Below are 22,377 nucleotides of genomic sequence, written 5' to 3'. Positions count from 1 at the left end.
CAATTTGTGTGCCCCCTATTCCCATTCTGAACCCCCACCCCATTGCAAATTAAGTGGTAGTAGGCAACACGTTACATAATACAATGTAAAAAGATCACAGATAAGCACAGCACAAAAGCTCTATTTCTACTAAAGTTTCTGTGTGCGTGAGTGCGTGTGCTTAACTTACCGAGACACTGAACAATCTGTACTTGAAGTAATCATCGACCTCCGAACTGAAATTAGTTTCCTGGGAACAACATTCGGATGAGGTCAGCTCTGGCTCCTGTTCCGCTGAAGCCAAAAACTTGCCAATTTCTGAGGGTTCAACACCGGAATAAACTCTCGCTAGTTGTTTATTCATGATATGGGATCCTTTTGACACGAAAGGCAATAGATTTAAATCTTCAATTGGAAACGACACTCGTTTGTGACTTTTTATCCAGCGACCATTCAGACCAGTTCCGCTTGGCTGTTCGTAACGCTTCAGGTGAACAATTAAATGGGCCGGTGATCTCCAAATATGATGACTTAGAGCAATTTTTGTAGTTTGGCACTTCGGGCATGGGCTGAAATCTGTGATAATTTGGTCTTTTGTCAAAAGTTTCAAACAATCGTCTAAGTTCAGAGGTTGTTTCTGAGATATTTCTGCCTTCTCGACGCTTTCATGTGTCGCAATTTCCTATAAATAAACCGCTTATGAAGAGATATTTCCCAGTTGATAAACATTTGTTCATCGCGGGGGGGGGGGGGTAGGAGGCATTGAAATGGGTTCGGGGGTCTAAGACTCCCAAAAATTGCTATTCACCCAGTTGAATTGTGTCCTGAACAACTTCGGTGAAGTGTTTACTAAGACTATTAAATTCCCTAGAGATCTGCTCTGCGACCTGATTCCATCGGGCTATCAAACTACTTGTTAATGCCCAGTATTAACTTCTCCATTAATTTGTGTAGTGCCCTGTTTTGTTGATTCCGAATCACTTTGTAATGTTATGTTTTTTTTTTAAAGTCATGTAAAAAAGGGAAATGAGGTGTAACTTTTGATGCCATGAAACCAAACAAGTAAACCAAACAATTGAAACTTAAAATAATGGGAAACATAGCTGTCAGATTGCCAGAAAATAGCCGTAATAGCTTCGTAGATCTGCAGTCTCAAAAAAACAGTAAAAACAGACAGACCAAAAAAAATTGTCTTTTCATTGAAGGCTGATGGTATATTTTGATTGAAAATCTGTATAAGTTTTTGCTGCCTCTATTAGCTGCTCTCAATTAACCTTCATTTAGAGTGACTTACTCATTTGACCTTATCTCTTTGAATTAAAGTAAATAAAAGTCAATCCCAAAGTGTGACTGAAAATTTAATCACGCGAATGAACAAAAAAAACAAACTCGCTCCACTAAGAGCGAAAAATGACGTCACACACGCACTTCAGTTGAAATTGCATGAACGAATGAACAAAACGCAGATTTGAAGAGGTTGTGACGTCATATGGTCGTAACAAAAATCGCGACGACGAAATAAAAAACATGGCAGGACAAGTCCTGACGTACAACTCAAAGAATTTTCATTGACTAAACAGAAAATTAGACCTAGAACGGACAATGAATGGATCGGGAAAACCATTTAGAAAAAAATCCGATCCAAAAAATCGAAAAAACAGAAAATCAAAGCGAAATTGCCGCATGTGAACAAAACACCACTAGCGAGAAAGCGAATTTTTGTTCGAACACCGTTTTCTCATTCTACTTTAAAATTAGAGTGAAAAAATTTCACGCCGCAAAACCACTCGCTTTTTCGCTCCATTTCCTGTTTCGTGGTGACTAAAATCACTACTCCAATTTGACTTTAAAAATCATGAAAATGTGTGAACAGATCTTAAAAAAAGACAGCGCCCCAATACAATTCAAATTCATTGAATTGTAAAAAAACCAAGAGAAGGCCAATAATAGTCCAGCTATCGCTGTGTGGCTATTAACAAAAAACATGATACGACAAAGAAGGAAGGATAGACAAAGTAGTGATCGCTACTGGCGTCAGGCTTGCTTTCTTCAGCAGTTTCGAAGAAGAACAGGCTTAAAAAACGCACGTGCACGTTATAAAATGCCGAAACTCGGCAGTGCCAGAAGTCCAAAGGCCAGAATTGGCTATATACATAACTTACATAACACACTAGTCACTATAAAACGTGCAAATTGAGCATTTTAAGCAAGATTACGTGACTCTTCAAAACTCTGGCTCGACATGGTAAACGCGTGAAACCAGCTCCCAAAGAAGTGATCAAAATGTTATACAAACTAAATGATAATAAAAACCAAATTCTAGCGTAAAAAATACTGAAGCGGTACAATCACGTCAACAATACGCGAGACAAAAACTTGCTTATCATAGTAATGTCAACAAAACAATTCAGCCAAGGGGAAAATATAGACTGATACAGTCAAATCACCTTCAAATTTTCCCGGAAAATGAATTTACACGGAACCACGATATATTTACAAGAAAAAGACGAATGAGCAAGAAGGACACGTATTCTCGATAGCTAAAACAGTCGAGTACCGCCAGTAATTTTGTGATAGTCAGGTCATCAGACTACAGCAATACAAATCAGGCAAGTAATGGAAACCAAAAAAACTAGCAGTAATTTTGCCAAACTCCGGTTCAGACAGGCATTTCATCACCTCAGTGAAGGAAATCAAAAACTATCACCATTTAGTTTGTCATTATTAAAGTGTCAGTTTGGAACGGTATAAGGGACATCCTGTCGGCGAAAAGCGAGACAGCCGCTCACAAAATTGTAGTAGAGCCAGCCAGTCAAAACAATCTGGGAGCAGAATGAGATTAGAGAGATAAATCAAGTCCTAAAATTAGCGGATAAAATTTATCCTAATTATTGTGATAAACTTAGTAAATAAATTGATAAACTTATTAAATAGAGATGAGCCAGCGAGGCATGGTCGATCTGATAAAAACATAGCATGAAAGTGAGAGTCTTGATGAATCAGCTAAGGAAAATTTGAAAACCCTAATCAAAGAAAATTTAGCAAAAAAACACGAATTGCCGAACTGGAATCTAAGGTGGCACAGGTGAAGATTAAAGCTAATCAACCGGAAAGACATCATTTGAAAGATAGTTTAATTATTCGTAATCCAACGTTTAGTTCAAATGGAACCTGCCGCTCAGACGTTATTGACCTTATCCAAACTGTACAGAATGTCAACATTGAACCACGCGATTTCAAAACGTGCCATCCGTTATGAAGAGGATCGTCATTCAAGCCACCACCAGAATTGCATAGTTGATAGTTTGTCTTTTTTGACCAGAAGGAAAGAATCTGGAGCAGGAAGGTTTGCTGGGGAATTAAAGGAATCCAAATCACGGAAAAGCGCTTTTTACTCTACAGCAATAGAGCAAATACGATAAACCATTGAAAGAGGAGGCTCAAGCAAAACAATTAAAAGTCGCTAGTAACAATTCAGCACCACTTATGCATATCAAGTCAGATCGCATCACCCGATATCTAGAATTGAATTCTAAGCAAGATATAAATGAATTGCAACTTGTTGCTGAAAAATTGATCAAAAGTTCAGTTATCCGGAGAATCTACAAAAAAGCAAAACCAAGGACACACCACAACAGCGTACACCTTCATCAACCAAAATGCTTTCCCTAAAGCGTATGCGTGAAAATTAAAAAAAAAACAGCGACTATAGAAATCTACTTGAAGAACTTAAATGCAGGAGAGCTGATAAACAGGAAAGGCTAGAATTTCTCTAAACAGCAAAGGCTAAATAGCAAAGGCTGGGTCTCCTTAGTGCTTCACCGAATGTCAAACAGACCGATTTTCGCTAATATTGAGGAATTAATTCACCCAATTGATTACATAAGAGCAAAATTAGATATGCAGCAAATCACTACATTTTACACTTAATGTCAATCAACTGACCATCCTGAAGCGGTACAATGGACATGACGACAGTAAGGTAAACAAAATACAATTGCGATCAGTAAATTTTTTATAATCAAAGGGTCAGCCTGGGGCAGTACGATAAGCATCACGTCAACAAAACGAAAGACAAAACCTGGAAAAAATATACTACAGCAAACCAATCACTATGGCTAGGGCGAAGAATGAGATTAGACAGACATGCAAGTTTTCGAACTTCTTTAAAAAAGCAAAAGTTCAATTAACGGGGAGCAGATAAAAGGCATACCGAAACAAACCTAAAATTTATGAAACAGTTCTACGAAAAAAGTAGGCATCAATACAACGTAATTTAGAAAAAAACTTTTTATCAGTTTTTTCGTGTCAATTAGCTGACCAACCTGGGGCGGTACAATGGACATGACGACAGTAAGGGAAACAACAAAGTTGGATCAGTAAATTTTTGATAAAGGGCCAGCCTGGTGCAGTACGATAAACATCACGTCAGCAAAACGAGAGACGGAACCTGAGAAAACTATACTACAGCAAACCAATCACTATGAGCAGGGCAAAAATGTGATTAGTCGGAAAAGATCGCGTTTTCGAACCTCTTGAAAAACGTAAAAATGGCAAAAATTCAATTAACGGGGAGCAGATGATAGGCATACCAAAACATACCTAAAATTTATGAAAAAAGTGTACGAGAAAAGTAGGCATGAATACAAAGTAATTCAGACAAAACCTTTTTCATCAGTTTTTTCGTGACAGTCAGGCGATCAGCCTGGAGCGGTACAATGGACATGACGACAGTAAAAGTAAAGGAAACAACAAACAATTGAGATCAGTAAATTTTTTATAATCAAAGGGTCAGCCTGTTGCAGTTCGATAAGTATCACGTCAACAAAACGAAAGACACAACCTGGAAAAATTATTCTATAGCAAACCAATGACTATTTAGACAAACAACTCCTTTTTATCAGTTGTTTCGTGACAATTTGATGATCAGCCTGGAGCCGTACAATGGGCATGAGGACAGTAAGATAAATAAAAACAAATGAGATCAGTAAATTTTTTATAATCAAAGGGTCAGCCTGTAGCAGTACGATAAGCAGTAAGTCAAGAAAAACGAAAAACAAAACCCGGAGAAAACTATACTACAACAAACAAATCACTAAGATCAGTGAACCAATTAGAATAGTCAGGAAATTTTTCGAATTTCTTGAAAAAAAACAAAACTTCAATTAACGGAGATCATACAAGACATACGAATACAAACCTGAAAATAGTCAGAAACAGCAGTACAAAACAAGTAGGCACAAAAACCAAGTAATTTACACCAATAAACCTTTCTCATCAGTTTTTTTGGCGACAATCGGGTGATCAATCTGCAGTTTAAAATAGAAATGACAGTAAAAAGAACAAAAGAAACACCAAGATCATTACATTTCTTATCAACAAGGGGTAGCCAGGGGCAGTACGCTAAGCATCACGTCAACGAAAGGTGAGATAAGACCTGAGAAAATTATACTACAGGAAACCAGTCACTAAGATCAGGGAGTCCAATTCGAATAGTCAGGAAACACAAGTTTCAAACTAATTGAATCTAAGTCAAATTCAAACTAAGTCAAAATTCAATCAACGGAGATCAGACAGAGCAATACAAACCCTTAAGTGTTAAGACACAGTACAAAACAAGTAGGCACAAAAACCAAGTATTTTAGACAAAAAACCTTTATCAGTTGCTTTGCGACAATAAGGTGATCAAGCTGCAGCGGTACAATAGACATGACATTAAAAGGAACAAAAAACCACCAAGATAGTTAAATTTTATATAAACAAAGGGTCAGCTTGGGGCAGTACGATAAGCATCACGTCCACAAAACGAGAGACAAAACCTGAAAAATCATACTACAGCAAACAAGTCACTGAGGCCAGGGCAAAGAATGAAATTAGTCTTCGAACTTCTTGAAATAGGCAAAAGTTCAATTAACGAGGAGCAGACAAAAAGCACACCGAAACAATCCTAAAAACTACAAAACAATAAGCAAAAGTTTAATTAACGGGGAGCAGATGAAAGGCAAATCCAAACAAACCTAAAATTTATGAAACAGGAATAGAAAAAATAGGCACGAATACTAAGTAATTAAGACAGAACAATCCCTTTGATCAGTTGTTTCGTGACAATCCAATGAGCAGCCTGGAGCGGTACAATGAAAAGGATTACAGTAAGGCAAACAAAACTAATTGAGATCAGTAATATCTTTAAAATCAAGGTGTCAGCCTGGGGCAGTACAAAAAGCATCATTTCAACAAAACGAGACAACACCTGAGAAATAAATACTACAGCAAACCAATCACTATGGCTAGGGCCAAGAATGAGATTAGTCAGAGACATGCAAGCTTTCAAACTTCTTGAAAAAAGCAAAAGTTCAATTAACGGGGAGCAGATGAAAGGCATACCCAAAAAACCTAAACTTTATGAAACAGAAATAAAAAAATAGGCGCGAGTAAGCAAAAGTTCAATTAACGGGAAGCAGATAAAAGAAATACATACCGAAATGAACATACAAGTTATTACAGAATACAAAACAGGCATAAATACTAAGTAATTTAGACAAAAAATCCTTTTTTATCAGTTGTTTCGTGACAATTCGATGATCAGCCTGGAGCCGTACAATGGGCATGACGACAGTAAGTTAAAAAAACAATTGAGATCAGTAAAATTTTTTACAAACAAAGGGTCAGCCTGGGGCAGTACCATAAGCATCACGTCAACAAAAGGAAAGACAAAACCTGGAAACATTATACTACAGCAAACCAATCACTATAGCTAGGGCGAAGAAAGAGATTAGTCAGACAAATGCAATTTATCGAACTTCTTGAAAAAAGCAGAAGTTCAATTAAAGGGGAGCAGAAGACAGGCAAACCCAAACAAAACTAAAATTTACGAAACAGAATTACAAAAAATAGGTACGAATAAGCAAAAGTTCAATTAACGGGAAGCAGATAAAAGGCATACGGAAATGAACCTAAAAGTTAAACACAGAAATACAAAAAAAAGACACAAACACCAAGTAATTTAGACAAACAAATCCTTTTTATCAGTTGTTTCGTGACAATTTGATGATCAGCCTGGAGCCGTACAATGGGCATGACGACAGTAAGTTAAAAAAACAATTGAGATCAGTAAATTTTTTTACAAACAAAGGGTCAGACTGGGGCAGTACCATAAGCATCACGTCAACAAAAGGAAAGACAAAACCTGGAAACATTATACTACAGCAAACCAATCACTATAGCTAGGGCAAAGAATGAGATTAGTCAGACAAATGCAATTTATCGAACTTCTTGAAAAAAGCAGAAGTTCAATTAAAGGGGAGCAGAAGACAGGCAAACCCAAACAAAACTAAAATTTACGAAACAGAATTACAAAAAATAGGTACGAATAAGCAAAAGTTCAATTAACGGGAAGCAGATAAAAGGCATACGGAAATGAACCTAAAAGTTAAACAGAAATACAAAAAAAGACACAAACACCAAGTAATTTAGACAACCAAATCCTTTTTATCAGTTGTTTCGTGACAATTTGATGATCAGCCTGGAGCCGTAGAATGGGCATGACGACAGTAAGTTAAAAAAACAATTAAGATCAGTAAATTTTTTTACAATCGAAGGGTCAGCCTGGGGCAGTACCACAAGCATCACGTCAACAAAAGGAAAGACAAAACCTGGAAATACTATACTACTGCAAACCAATCACTATAGCTAGGGCGAAGAATGAGATTAGTCAGAGAAATGCAAATTCTCGATTTTCTTGAAATAAGCAAAAGTCCAATTAACGGAGCAGATGAAAGGCAAATCCAAACAAACCTAAAATTTATGAAACAGGAATAGAAAAAATAGGCACGAATACTAAGTAATTTAGACAGAACAATCCCCTTTTATCAGTTGTTTCGTGACAATCCGATGATCAGCCTGGAGCGGTACAATGAAAAGGATTACAGTAAGGCAAACAAAACTAATTGAGATCAGTAATATCTTTATAATCAAGGTGTCAGCCTGGGGCAGTACAAAAAGCATCATTTCAACAAAACGAGACAACACCTGAGAAACAAATACTACAGCAAACCAATCACTATGGCTAGGGCCAAGAATGAGATTAGTCAGAGACATACAAGCTTTCGAACTTCTTGAAAAAAGCAAAAGTTCAATTAACGGGGAGCAGATGAAAGGCATACCCAAAAAACCTAAAGTTTATGAAACAGAAATAAAAAAATAGGCGCGAGTAAGCAAAAGTTCAATTAACGGGAAGCAGATAAAAGAAATACATACCGAAATGAACATACAAGTTATTACAGAAATACAAAACAGGCATAAATACTAAGTAATTTAGACCAAAAATCCTTTTTTATCAGTTGTTTCGTGACAATTCGATGATCAGCCTGGAGCCGTACAATGGGCATGACGACAGTAAGTTAAAAAAACAATTGAGATCAGTAAATTTTTTTACAAACAAAGGGTCAGCCTGGGGCAGTACCATAAACATCACGTCAACAAAAGGAAAGACAAAAACCTGGAAACATTATACTACAGCAAACCAATCACTATAGCTAGGGCGAAGAATGAGATTAGTCAGACAAATGCAATTTATCGAACTTCTTGAAAAAAGCAGAAGTTCAATTAAAGGGGAGCAAAGACAGGCAAACCCAAACAAAACTAAAATTTACGAAACAGAATTACAAAACATAGGTACGAATAAGCAAAAGTTCAATTAACGGGAAGCAGATAAAAGGCATACGGAAATGAACCTAAAAGTTAAACAGAAATACAAAAAGAAGACACAAACACCAAGTAATTTAGACAAACAAATCCTTTTTATCAGTTGTTTCGTGACAATTTGATGATCAGCCTGGAGCCGTACAATGGACATGACGACAGTAAGGTAAACAAACAACTGAGATCAGTAAATTTTTATAATCAAAGGGTCAGCCTGGGGCAGTACGATAAGCATCACGTCAACAAAACGAAAGACAAAACCTGGAAAAATTATACTACAGCAAATCAATCACTACGGCTAGGGCGAAGAATGAGATAAGTCTGAGAAAGGCAATTTTTTCAATTTTCTTGAAATAAGCAAAAGTTCAATTCACGCGGAGCAGATAAAAGGCATACCGAAATGAACCTAAAAATTATTAAACAGAAATACAAAAAAACAGGCGCAAATACTAAGTGATGTAGACAAATCATCCTGTTTTATCAGTTGTTTCGTGACAATTTGATGATCAGCCTGGAGCCGTACAATGAGCATGACGACAGTAAGTTAAAAAAACAATTGAGATCATTAAATTTTTTTATAATCAACCGGTCAGCCTGGGACAGTACCATAAGCATCACGTCACCAAAGGAAAGACAAAACCTGGAAATATTATACTACTGCAAACCAATCACAATAGCTAGGGCGAAGAATGAGATTAGTCAGAGAAATGCAAGTTCTCGATTTTCTTGAAATAAGCAAAAGCTCAATTAACGGGGAGCAGATAAAAGGCATACCGACATAAACCTAAAAATTATTAAGTAAATAAGAAGAGCAGGCACAAATACTAAATATCTTAGACAAAATCCTGATTTATCAGTTGTCTCGTGACATTTCGATGATCAGCCTGGAGCCGTACAATGGACATGACGACAGTAAGGTAAACAAACAACTGAGATCAGTAAATTTTTGTCAGCCTGGGGCAGTACGATGAGCATTACTCCAACAAAACGAAAGTCAAAACCTGGAAAAATTATACTACAGCAAACCAATCACTATGGCTAGGGCGAAGAATGATATTAGTCAGAGAAATGTAATTTTTCGAACTTCTTGAAATAAGCAAAAGTTCAATTAACGGCGAGCAGATAAAAGGCATACCGAAAAAGCCTAAAATTTATGAACCAGTTGTACAAAACAAGTTGGCACAAATACCAAGTAATTTAGACAAAGCTTTTTTATCAGGTGTTTCCTGACAATCATATGATCAACCTTGAGCAGTACAATGGACATGACGACAGTAAGGTAAACAAAAACAATTGAGATCAGTATTTTTTTTATAATCAAAGGCTCAGTCTGGGGCAGAACAGAACGATAGGCATCACGTCATCAAAATGAAAGACAAAACCTGGAAAAATTATACAACAGCAAACCACTCACTATGGCTAGGGCGAAGAATGAGATTAGTTAGAGAAATGCAAGTTTTCGAACTTCTTGAAATAAGCAAAGGTTCAATTAACGGGGAGCAGATAAAAGGCATACCGAAAAAGCCTAAAATTTAAGAACCAGTTGTACAAAACAAGTTGGCACGAATACCAAGTAATTTAGACAAAGCTTTTTATCAGGTGTTTCCTGACAATCAGATGATCAGCCTGGAGCGGTACAATGGACATGACGAAAGTAAGGTGAACAAAGAAAATTGAGATTGGTAATTTTTTTATATTCAAAGGTTCAGATAACGCAACAAAACAAGACAAAACATGGGAAAATTAAAATACAGCAAACCAATCAATATGGCTAGGGCGAAGAATGAGATTAGTCAGAGAAATGCAAATTTCGAACTTCTTGAAATAAGCTAAAGCTCAATCAACGGGGAGAAGATAAAAGTCATACCGAAACAAACCTAAACTCTATGAAACAGTTGTACAAAACAAGTAGACACAAATGCCAAATAATTAAGACAAAGCTTTTTTATCAGGCGTTTCCTGACAATCAGATGATCAGCCTGGAGCGGTACAATGGACATGACGCCAGCAAGGTAAGCAAAAACAATTGAGATCAGTAAATTTTCTATAATCAAAGGGTCAGCCTAGGGGCAGTACGAAACTCATCACGTCAACAAAACAAGACAAAATCTGGAAAAATTATACTACAGCAAACCACTCACTAAGGCTAGGGCGAAGAATGAGATTAGTCAGAGAAATGCAAAAGTTCCAACTTCATGAAATAAGCAAAAGTGCAATTAACGGGAAGCAGATAAAAGGCATACCGAAATGAACCTACAAGTTATTAAACAGAAATTCAAAAAACAGGCATGAGTACTAAGTAATTTAGACAAAAAAATCCTTTTTATCAGTTGTTTCGTGACAATTTGATGATCAGTCTGGAGCCGTAAAAGTGACAAGACGCCAGTAAGGTAAGCGAAAACAATTGAGATCAGAAAATTTTTTAATCAAATGGTCAGCCGGGTGCAGTACGATAAGCATCACGTCAACAAAGCGAAAAACAAAACCTGGAAAAATTATACTACAGCAAACCAATCACCATGGCTAGGGCGCAGACTGAGATTAGTCAGAGAAATGCAAGTTTTCGAACTTCTTGAAATAAGCAAAAGTTCAATAAACGGGGAGCAGATAAAAGGTACACCGAAATGAACCTCAAAGTTATCAAACAGAAAAAAATATAAGCACAAATACTAAGTAATTCAGAGAAAAAAATCCTTTTTATCAGTTTCTTCGTGACAAACCGATGATCAGCCTGGAGCCGTACAATGGACATGACGACAGTAAGGCAACCAAAAATCAATTAAGATCAATAAATTTTTTCTAATCCAAGAGTCAGCCTGGGGCAGTACGATAAGCCTTACGCCAACAAAACGAAAGTCAAAACCTGGAAAAATTATACTACAGCAAACCAATCACTATGGCTAGGGCGAAGAATGAGATTAGTCAGAGAAATGCAAGTTTTCGAACTTTTGAAATTAGCAAAAGTTCAATTAACGGGAAGCAGATAAAAGGCATACCAAAATGAACCAAAAAGATATTAAACAGAAATTCAAAAAAACAGGCATAAACACAAGTAATTTAGACAAAAAAACTCTTTTTATCAGTTGTTTCGTGACAGTTTGATGATCAGCCTGGAGCGGTACAATGGACATGACGCCAGTAAGGTAAGCAAAAACAATTGAGATCAGTAAATTTTCTATAATAAAAGGGTCAGCCTGGGGGCAGTACGAAACTCATCACGTCAACAAAACAAGACAAAACCTGGAAAAATTATACTACAGCAAACCACTCACTAAGGCTAGGGCGAAGAATGAGATCAGTCAGAGAAATGCAAGTTTTCGAACTTCTTGAAATAAGCAAAAGTTCAATTAACGGGAAGCAGATAAAAGGCATACCGAAATGAACCTAAAATATGTTAAACAGAAATTCAAAAAAACACAGGAATAAACACTAAGTAATTTAGACAAAAAACCCCTTTTCATCAGTTGTTTCGTGACAATTTAATGATCAGCCTGGAGCGGTACAATGGACATGACGCCAGTAAGGCAACCAAAAAACGATTGAGATCAGTAAATTTTCTATAATCAAAGGGTCAGCCTGGGGGCAGTACGAAACTCATCACGTCAACAAAACAAGACAACCTGGAAAAATTATACTACAGCAAACCACTCACTAAGGCTAGGGCGAAGAATGAAATTAGTCAGAGAAATGCAAGTTTTCGAACTTCTGAAATTAGCAAAAGTTCAATTAACGGGAAGCAGATAAAAGGCATGCCAAAATGAACCAAAAAGATATTAAACAGAAATTCAAAAAAAAAACAGGCATAAACACAAGTAATTCAGACAAAAAACTCTTTTTATCAGTTGTTTCGTGACAATTTGATGATCAGCCTGGAGCGGTACAATGGACATGACGCCAGTAAGGTAAGCAAAAACAATTGAGATCAGTAAACTTTCTATAATCAACGGGTCAGCCTGGGGGCAGTACGAAACTCATCACGTCAACAAAACAAGACAAAACCTGGAAAAATTATACTACAGCAAACCACTCTCTAAGGCTAGGGCGAAGAATGAGATTAGTCAGAGAAATGCAAGTTTTCGAACTTCTTTAAATCAGCAAAAATTCAATTAACGGGAAGCAGATAAAAGGCATACCAAAATGAACCAAACAGATAATAAACAGAAATTCAAAAAAAACAGGCATAAACACAAGTTATTTAGACAAAAAACTCTTTTTATCAGTTGTTTCGTGACAATTTGATGATCAGCCTGGAGCGGTACAATGGACATGACGCCAGTAAGGTAAGCAAAAACAATTGAGATCAGTAAATTTTCTATAATCAACGGGTCAGCCTGGGGGCAGTACGAAACTCATCACGTCAACAAAACAAGACAAAACCTGGAAAAATTATATTACAGCAAACCACTCTCTAAGGCTAGGGCGAAGAATGAGATTAGTCAGAGAAATGCAAGTTTTCGAACTTCTTGAAATAATCAAAAGTTCAATTAACTGGAAGCAGATAAAAGGCATACCGAAATGAACCTAAAAGTTATTAAACAGAAATTCAAAAAAAAAAAAACAGGCATGAATACAAAGTAAGTTAGACAAAAAATCCTTTTTATCAGTTGTTTCGTGACAATTTAATGATCCGTCTGGAGCCGTACAAGTGCAATGACGCCAGTAAGGTAAGCGAAAACAATTGAGATCAGTAAATTTTTTAATCAAATGGTCAGCCGGGTGCAGTACGATAAGCATCACGTCAACAAAGCGAAAATCAAAACCTGGAAAAATTATACTACAGCAAACCAATCACCATGGCTAGGGCGCAGACTGAGATTAGTCAGAGAAATGCAAGTTTCCGAACTTCTTGAAATAAGCAAAAGTTCAATAAACGGGGAGCAGATAAAAGGTACACCGAAATGAACCTAAAATATATTAAACAGAAATTCAAAAAAACACAGGAATAAACACTAAGTAATTTAGACAAAAAACCCCTTTTCATCAGTTGTTTCGTGACAATTTGATGATGAGCCTGGAGCCGTACAATGGACATCACGACAGTAAGGTAAACAAAACAAATGAGATCAGTAAATTTTTATAATCAAAGGGTCAGCCTGGGGCAGTACGATAAGCATCACGTCAACAAAACGAAAGACAAAACCTGGAAAAATTATACTACAGCAAACCAATGGCTATGGCTAGGGCGAAGAATGAGATTAGTCAGAGAAATGCAAGTTTTCGAACTTCTTGAAATAAGCAAAAGTCCAATAAACGGGAAGCAGATAAAAAGCATACCGAAATGAACCTAAAATATATTAAACAGAAATTCAAAAAAACACAGGAATAAACACTAAGTAATTTAGACAAAAAACCCCTTTTCATCAGTTGTTTCGTGACAATTTGATGATCAGCCTGGAGCCGTTCAATGGACATGACGACAGTAAGGTAAACAAAACAAATGAGATCAGTAAATTTTTATAATCAAAGGGTCAGCCTGGGGCAGTACGATAAGCATCACGTCAACAAAACGAAAGACAAAACCTGGAAAAATTATACTACAGCAAACCAATGGCTATGGCTAGGGCGAAGAATGAGATTAGTCAGAGAAATGCAAGTTTTCGAACTTCTTGAAATAAGCAAAAGTTCAATTAACGGGAAGCAGATAAAAGGCATATCGAAATGAACCTAAAATATATTAAACAGAAATTCAAAAAACACAGGAATAAACACTAAGTAATTTAGACAAAAAACCCCTTTTCATCAGTTGTTTCGTGACAATTTGATGATCAGCCTGGAGCAGTACAATGGACATGACGACAGTAAGGTAAACAAAACAAATGAGATCAGTAAATTTTCATAATCAAAGGGTCAGCCTGGGGCAGTACGATAAGCATCACGTCAACAAAACGAAAGACAAAACCTGGAAAAATTATACTACAGCAAACCAATGGCTAGGGCGAAGATTGAGATTAGTCAGAGGAATGCAAGTTTTCGAACTTCTTGAAAAACGCAAAAGTCCAATAAAAGGGAAGCAGATAAAAAGCATACCAAAATGAACCTAAAATATATTAAACAGAAATTCAAAAAAAACACAGGAATAAACACTAAGTAATTTAGACAAAAAACCCCTTTTCATCAGTTGCTTCGTGACAATTTGATGATCAGCCTGGAGCCGTACAATGGACATGACGACAGTAAGGTAAACAAAACAAATGAGATCAGTAAATTTTTATAATCAAAGGATCAGCCTGGGGCAGTACGATAAGCATCACGTCAACAAAACGAAAGACAAAACCTGGAAAAATTATACTACAGCAAATCAATGGCTATGGCTAGGGCGAAGAATGAGATTAGTCAGAGAAATGCAAGTTTTCGAACTTCTTGAAATAAGCAAAAGTTCAATTAACGGGAAGCAGATAAAAGGCATACCGAAATGAACCTAAAATATGTTAAACAGAAATTCAAAAAAACACAGGAATAAACACTAAGAAATTTAGACAAAAAACCCCTTTTCATCAGTTGTTTCGTGACAATTTGATGATCAGCCTGGAGCCGTACAATGGACATGACGACAGTAAGGTAAACAAAACAAATGAGATCAGTAAATTTTTATAATCAAAGGGTCAGCCTGGGGCAGTACGATAAGCATCACGTCAACAAAACGAAAGACAAAACCTGGAAAAATTATACTACAGCAAACCAATGGCTAGGGCGAAGATTGAGATTAGTCAGAGAAATGCAAGTTTTCGAACTTCTTGAAAAACGCAAAAGTCCAATAAACGGGAAGCAGATAAAAGTCATACCGAAATGAACCTAAAATATATTAAACAAAAATTCAAAAAAAAAAACACAGGAAAAAACACTAAGTAATTTAGACTAAAAACCCCTTTTCATCGGTTGCTTCGTGACAATTTGATGATCAGCCTGGAGCCGTACAATGGACATGACGACAGTAAGGTAAACAAAACGAATGAGATCAGTAAATTTTTATAATCAAAGGATCAGCCTGGGGCAGTACGATAAGCATCACGTCAACAAAACGAAAGACAAAACCTGGAAAAATTATACTACAGCAAATCAATGGCTATGGCTAGGGCGAAGAATGAGATTAGTCAGAGAAATGCAAGTTTTCGAACTTCTTGAAATAAGCAAAAGTTCAATTAACGGGAAGCAGATAAAAGGCATACCGAAATGAACCTAAAATATGTTAAACAGAAATTCAAAAAAAACACAGGAACAAACACTAAGTAATTTAGACAAAAAATCCCTTTTCATCAGTTGTTTCGTGACAATTTGATGATCAGCCTGGAGCCGTACAATGGACATGACGACAGTATAAACAAAACGAATGAGATCAGTAAATTTTTATAATCAAAGGGTCAGCCTGGGGCAGTACGATAAGCATCACGTCAACAAAACGAAAGACAAAACCTGGAAAAATTATACTACAGCAAACCAATGGCTAGGGCGAAGATTGAGATTAGTCAGAGAAATGCAAGTTTTTGAACTTCTTGAAAAACGCAAAAGTCCAATGAACGGGAAGCAGATAAAAGTCATACCGAAATGAACCTAAAATATATTAAACAAAAATTCAAAAAACACAGTAATAAACACTAAGTAATTTAGACAAAAAACCCCTTTTCATCAGTTGTTTCGTGACAATTTGATGATCAGCCTGGAGCCGTACAATGGACAGGACGACAGTAAGGTAAACAAAACAAATGAGATCAGTAAATTTTTATAATCAAAGGGTCAGCCTGGGGCAGTACGATAAGCATCACGTCAACAAAACGAAAGACAAAACCTGGAAAAATTATACTACAGCAAACCAATGGCTAGGGCGAAGATTGAGATTAGTCAGAGAGATGCAAGTTTTCGAACTTCTTGAAAAACGCAAAAGTCCAATAAACGGGAAGCAGATAAAAAGCATACCGAAATGAACCTAAAATATATTAAACAGAAATTCAAAAAAAACACAGGAATAAACACTAAGTAATTTAGACTAAAAACCCCTTTCCATCAGTTGCTTCTTGACAATTTGATGATCAGCCTGGAGCCGTACAATGGACATGACGACAGTAAGGTAAACAAAACAAATGAGATCAGTAAATTTTTATAATCAAAGGGTCAGCCTGGGGCAGTACGATAAGCATCACGTCAACAAAACGAAAGACAAAACCTGGAAAAATTATACTACAGCAAACCAATGGCTAGGGCGAAGATTGAGATTAGTCAGAGAAATGCAAGTTTTCGAACTTCTTGAAAAACGCAAAAGTCCAATAAACGGGAAGCAGATAAAAAGCATACCGAAATGAACCTAAAATATATTAAACAGAAATTCAAAAAAAAACACAGGAATAAACACTAAGTAATTTAGACTAAAAACCCCTTTTCATCGGTTGCTTCGTGACAATTTGATGATCAGCCTGGAGCCGTACAATGGACATGACGACAGTAAGGTAAACAAAACAAATGAGATCAGTAAATTTTTATAATCAAAGGGTCAGCCTGGGGCAGTACGATAAGCATCACGTCAACAAAACGAAAGACAAAACCTGGAAAAATTATACTACAGCAAATCAATGGCTATGGCTAGGGCGAAGAATGAGATTAGTCAGAGAAATGCAAGTTTTCGAACTTGTTGAAATAAGCAAAAGTTCAATTAACGGGAAGCAGATAAAAGGCATACCGAAATGAACCTAAAATATGTTAAACAGAAATTCAAAAAAAACACAGGAATAAACACTAAGTAATTTAGACAAAAAACCCCTTTTCATCAGTTGTTTCGTGACAATTTGATGATCAGCTTGGAGCCGTACAATGGACATGACGACAGTAAGGTAAACAAAACAAATGAGATCAGTAAATTTTTATAATCAAAGGGTCAGCCTGGGGCAGTACGATAAGCATCACGTCAACAAAACGAAAGACAAAACCTGGAAAAATTAAACTACAGCAAACCAATGGCTAGGGCGAAGATTGAGATTAGTCAGAGAAATGCAAGTTTTCGAACTTCTTGAAAAACGCAAAAGTCCAATAAACGGGAAGCAGATAAAAAGCATACCGAAATGAACCTAAAATATATTAAACAGAAATTCAAAAAAAACACAGGAATAAACACTAAGTAATTTAGACAAAAAACCCCTTTTCATCAGTTGCTTCGTGACAATTTGATGATCAGCCTGGAGCCGTACAATGGACATGACGACAGTAAGGTAAACAAAGCAAATGAGATCAGTAAATTTTTATAATCAAAGAGTCAGCCTGGGGCAGTACGATAAGCATCACGTCAACAAAACGAAAGACAAAACCTGGAAAAATTATACTACAGCAAACCAATGGCTCGGGCGAAGATTGAGATTAGTCAGAGAAATGCAAGTTTTCGAACTTCTTGAAAAACGCAAAAGTCCAATAAACGGGAAGCAGATAAAAAGCATACCGAAATGAACCTAAAATATATTAAACAGAAATTCAAAAAAAAAACACAGGAATAAACACTAAGTAATTTAGACTAAAAACCCCTTTTCATCGGTTGCTTCGTGACAATTTGATGATCAGCCTGGAGCCGTACAATGGACATGACGACAGTAAGGTAAACAAAACAAATGAGATCAGTAAATTTTTATAATCAAAGGGTCAGCCTCGGGCAGTACGATAAGCATCACGTCAACAAAACGAAAGACAAAACCTGGAAAAATTATACTACAGCAAATCAATGGCTATGGCTAGGGCGAAGAATGAGATTAGTCAGAGAAATGCAAGTTTTCGAACTTCTTGAAATAAGCAAAAGTTCAATTAACGGGAAGCAGATAAAAGGCATACCGAAATGAACCTAAAATATGTTAAACAGAAATTCAAAAAAACACAGGAATAAACACTAAGTAATTTAGACAAAAAACCCTTTTCATCAGTTGTTTCGTGACAATTTGATGATCAGCTTGGAGCCGTACAATGGACATGACGACAGTAAGGTAAACAAAACAAATGAGATCAGTAAATTTTTATAATCAAAGGGTCAGCCTGGGGCAGTACGATAAGCATCACGTCAACAAAACGAAAGACAAAACCTGGAAAAATTATACTACAGCAAACCAATGGCTAGGGCGAAGATTGAGATTAGTCAGAGAAATGCAAGTTTTCGAACTTCTTGAAAAACGCAAAAGTCCAATAAACGGGAAGCAGATAAAAAGCATACCGAAATGAACCTAAAATATATTAAACAGAAATTCAAAAAAAACACAGAAATAAACACTAAGTAATTTAGACAAAAAACCCCTTTTCATCAGTTGCTTCGTGACAATTTGATGATCAGCCTGGAGCCGTACAATGGACATGACGACAGTAAGGTAAACAAAGCAAATGAGATCAGTAAATTTTTATAATCAAAGAGTCAGCCTGGGGCAGTACGATAAGCATCACGTCAACAAAACGAAAGACAAAACCTGGAAAAATTATACTACAGCAAACCAATGGCTAGGGCGAAGATTGAGATTAGTCAGAGAAATGCAAGTTTTCGAACTTCTGGAAAAACGCAAAAGTCCAATAAACGGGAAGCAGATAAAAAGCATACCGAAATGAACCTAAAATATATTAAACAGAAATTCAAAAAAAAAACACAGGAATAAACACTAAGTAATTTAGACAAAAAACCCCTTTTCATCAGTTGCTTCGTGACAATTTGATGATCAGCCTGGAGCCGTACAATGGATATGACGACAGTAAGGTAAACAAAACAAATGAGATCAGTAAATTTTTATAATCAAAGGGTCAGCCTGGGGCAGTACGATAAGCATCACGTCAACAAAACGAAAGACAAAACCTGGAAAAATTATACTACAGCAAACCAATGGCTATGGCTAGGGCGAAGAATGAGATTAGTCAGAGAAATGCAAGTTTTCGAACTTCTTGAAATAAGCAAAAGTTCAATTAACGGGAAGCAGATAAAAGGCATACCGAAATGAACCTAAAATATATTAAACAGAAATTCAAAAAAAAACACAGGAATAAACACTAAGTAATTTAGACTAAAAACCCCTTTTCATCAGTTGCTTCGTGACAATTTGATGATCAGCCTGGAGCCGTACAATGGACATGACGACAGTAAGGTAAACAAAGCAAATGAGATCAGTAAATTTTTATAATCAAAGAGTCAGCCTGGGGCAGTACGATAAGCATCACGTCAACAAAACGAAAGACAAAACCTGGAAAAATTATACTACAGCAAACCAATGGCTAGGGCGAAGATTGAGATTAGTCAGAGAAATGCAAGTTTTCGAACTTCTGGAAAAACGCAAAAGTCCAAAAAACGGGAAGCAGATAAAAAGCATACCGAAATGAACCTAAAATATATTAAACAGAAATTCAAAAAAAACACAGGAATAAACACTAAGTAATTTAGACTAAAAACCCCTTTTCATCGGTTGCTTCGTGACAATTTGATGATCAGCCTGGAGCCGTACAATGGACATGACGACAGTAAGGTAAACAAAACAAATGAGATCAGTAAATTTTTATAATCAAAGGGTCAGCCTGGGGCAGTACGATAAGCATCACGTCAACAAAACGAAAGACAAAACCTGGAAAAATTATACTACAGCAAATCAATGGCTATGGCTAGGGCGAAGAATGAGATTAGTCAGAGAAATGCAAGTTTTCGAACTTCTTGAAATAAGCAAAAGTTCAATTAACGGGAAGCAGATAAAAGGCATACCGAAATGAACCTAAAATATGTTAAACAGAAATTCAAAAAAACACAGGAATAAACACTAAGTAATTTAGACAAAAAACCCCTTTTCATCAGTTGTTTCGTGACAATTTGATGATCAGCTTGGAGCCGTACAATGGACATGACGACAGTAAGGTAAACAAAACAAATGAGATCAGTAAATTTTTATAATCAAAGGGTCAGTCTGGGGCAGTACGATAAGCATCACGTCAACAAAACGAAAGACAAAACCTGGAAAAATTATACTACAGCAAACCAATGGCTAGGGCGAAGATTGAGATTAGTCAGAGAAATGCAAGTTTTCGAACTTCTTGAAAAACGCAAAAGTCCAATAAACGGGAAGCAGATAAAAAGCATACCGAAATGAACCTAAAATATATTAAACAGAAATTAAAAAAAACACAGGAATAAACACTAAGTAATTTAGACAAAAAACCCCTTTTCATCAGTTGCTTCGTGACAATTTGATGATCAGCCTGGAGCCGTACAATGGACATGACGACAGTAAGGTAAACAAAGCAAATGAGATCAGTAAATTTTTATAATCAAAGAGTCAGCCTGGGGCAGTACGATAAGCATCACGTCAACAAAACGAAAGACAAAACCTGGAAAAATTATACTACAGCAAACCAATGGCTAGGGCGAAGATTGAGATTAGTCAGAGAAATGCAAGTTTTCGAACTTCTTGAAAAACGCAAAAGTCCAATAAACGGGAAGCAGATAAAAAGCATACCGAAATGAACCTAAAATATATTAAACAGAAATTCGAAAAAAAAACACAGGAATAAACACTAAGTAATTTAGACTAAAAACCCCTTTTCATCGGTTGCTTCGTGACAATTTGATGATCAGCCTGGAGCCGTACAATGGACATGACGACAGTAAGGTAAACAAAACAAATGAGATCAGTAAATTTTTATAATCAAAGGGTCAGCCTGGGGCAGTACGATAAGCATCACGTCAACAAAACGAAAGACAAAACCTGGAAAAATTATACTACAGCAAACCAATGGCTATGGCTAGGGCGAAGAATGAGATTAGTCAGAGAAATGCCAATTTTCGAACTCCTTGAAATAAGCAAAAGTTCAATTAACGGGAAGCAGATAAAAGGCATACCGAAATGAACCTAAAATATATTAAACAGAAATTCAAAAAAACACAGGAATAAACACTAAGTAATTTAGACAAAAAAATCCCTTTTCATCAGTTGTTTCGTGACAATTTGATGATCAGCCTGGAGCCGTACAATTGACATGACGACAGTAAGGTAAACAAAACAAATGAGATCAGTAAATTTTTATAATCAAAGGGTCAGCCTGGGGCAGTACGATAAGCATCACGTCAACAAAACGAAAGACAAAACCTGGAAAAATTATACTACAGCAAACCAATGGCTAGGGCGAAGATTGAGATTAGTCAGAGAAATGCAAGTTTTCGAACTTCTTGAAAAACGCAAAAGTCCAATAAACGGGAAGCAGATAAAAAGCATACCGAAATGAACCTAAAATATATTAAACAGAAATTCAAAAAAAAACACAGGAATAAACACTAAGTAATTTAGACTAAAAACCCCTTTTCATCGGTTGCTTCGTGACAATTTGATGATCAGCCTGGAGCCGTACAATGGACATGACGACAGTAAGGTAAACAAAACAAATGAGATCAGTAAATTTTTATAATCAAAGGGTCAGCCTGGGGCAGTACGATAAGCATCACGTCAACAAAACGAAAGACAAAACCTGGAAAAATTATACTACAGCAAATCAATGGCTATGGCTAGGGCGAAGAATGAGATTAGTCAGAGAAATGCAAGTTTTCGAACTTCTTGAAATAAGCAAAAGTTCAATTAACGGGAAGCAGATAAAAGGCATACCGAAATGAACCTAAAATATGTTAAACAGAAATTCAAAAAAACACAGGAATAAACACTAAGTAATTTAGACAAAAAACCCCTTTTCATCAGTTGTTTCGTGACAATTTGATGATCAGCTTGG

At 36.3% G+C, this 22,377-nt stretch overlaps 2 protein-coding genes across 2 annotated transcripts in view; both read right to left on the bottom strand.

The window, feature by feature from the left end:
- Positions 1 to 22,377, bottom strand: part of LOC142348733 (prefoldin subunit 1-like) — a 218,590-nt gene that overhangs the window by 23,017 nt on the left and 173,196 nt on the right. The window lies entirely within an intron of this gene.
- LOC142348219 (ubiquitin carboxyl-terminal hydrolase 32-like) overlaps positions 1 to 22,377 on the bottom strand; it is a 146,358-nt gene that overhangs the window by 2,814 nt on the left and 121,167 nt on the right. The window contains exon 25 of the mRNA XM_075399495.1: positions 170 to 661. Coding sequence (XP_075255610.1) covers positions 170 to 661 — 492 coding nt within the window. The remainder of the gene's footprint in view (positions 1 to 169; positions 662 to 22,377) is intronic.

This window comes from Convolutriloba macropyga, chromosome 10 (genome assembly GCF_964194025.1).
Source record: "Convolutriloba macropyga chromosome 10, txConMacr16.3, whole genome shotgun sequence".
Taxonomy (NCBI): Eukaryota; Metazoa; Xenacoelomorpha; order Acoela; family Convolutidae; genus Convolutriloba; species Convolutriloba macropyga.
The sequence above is the reverse complement of the archived record's forward strand: the minus strand, read 5'-3'. Positions and strand labels throughout refer to the sequence as shown.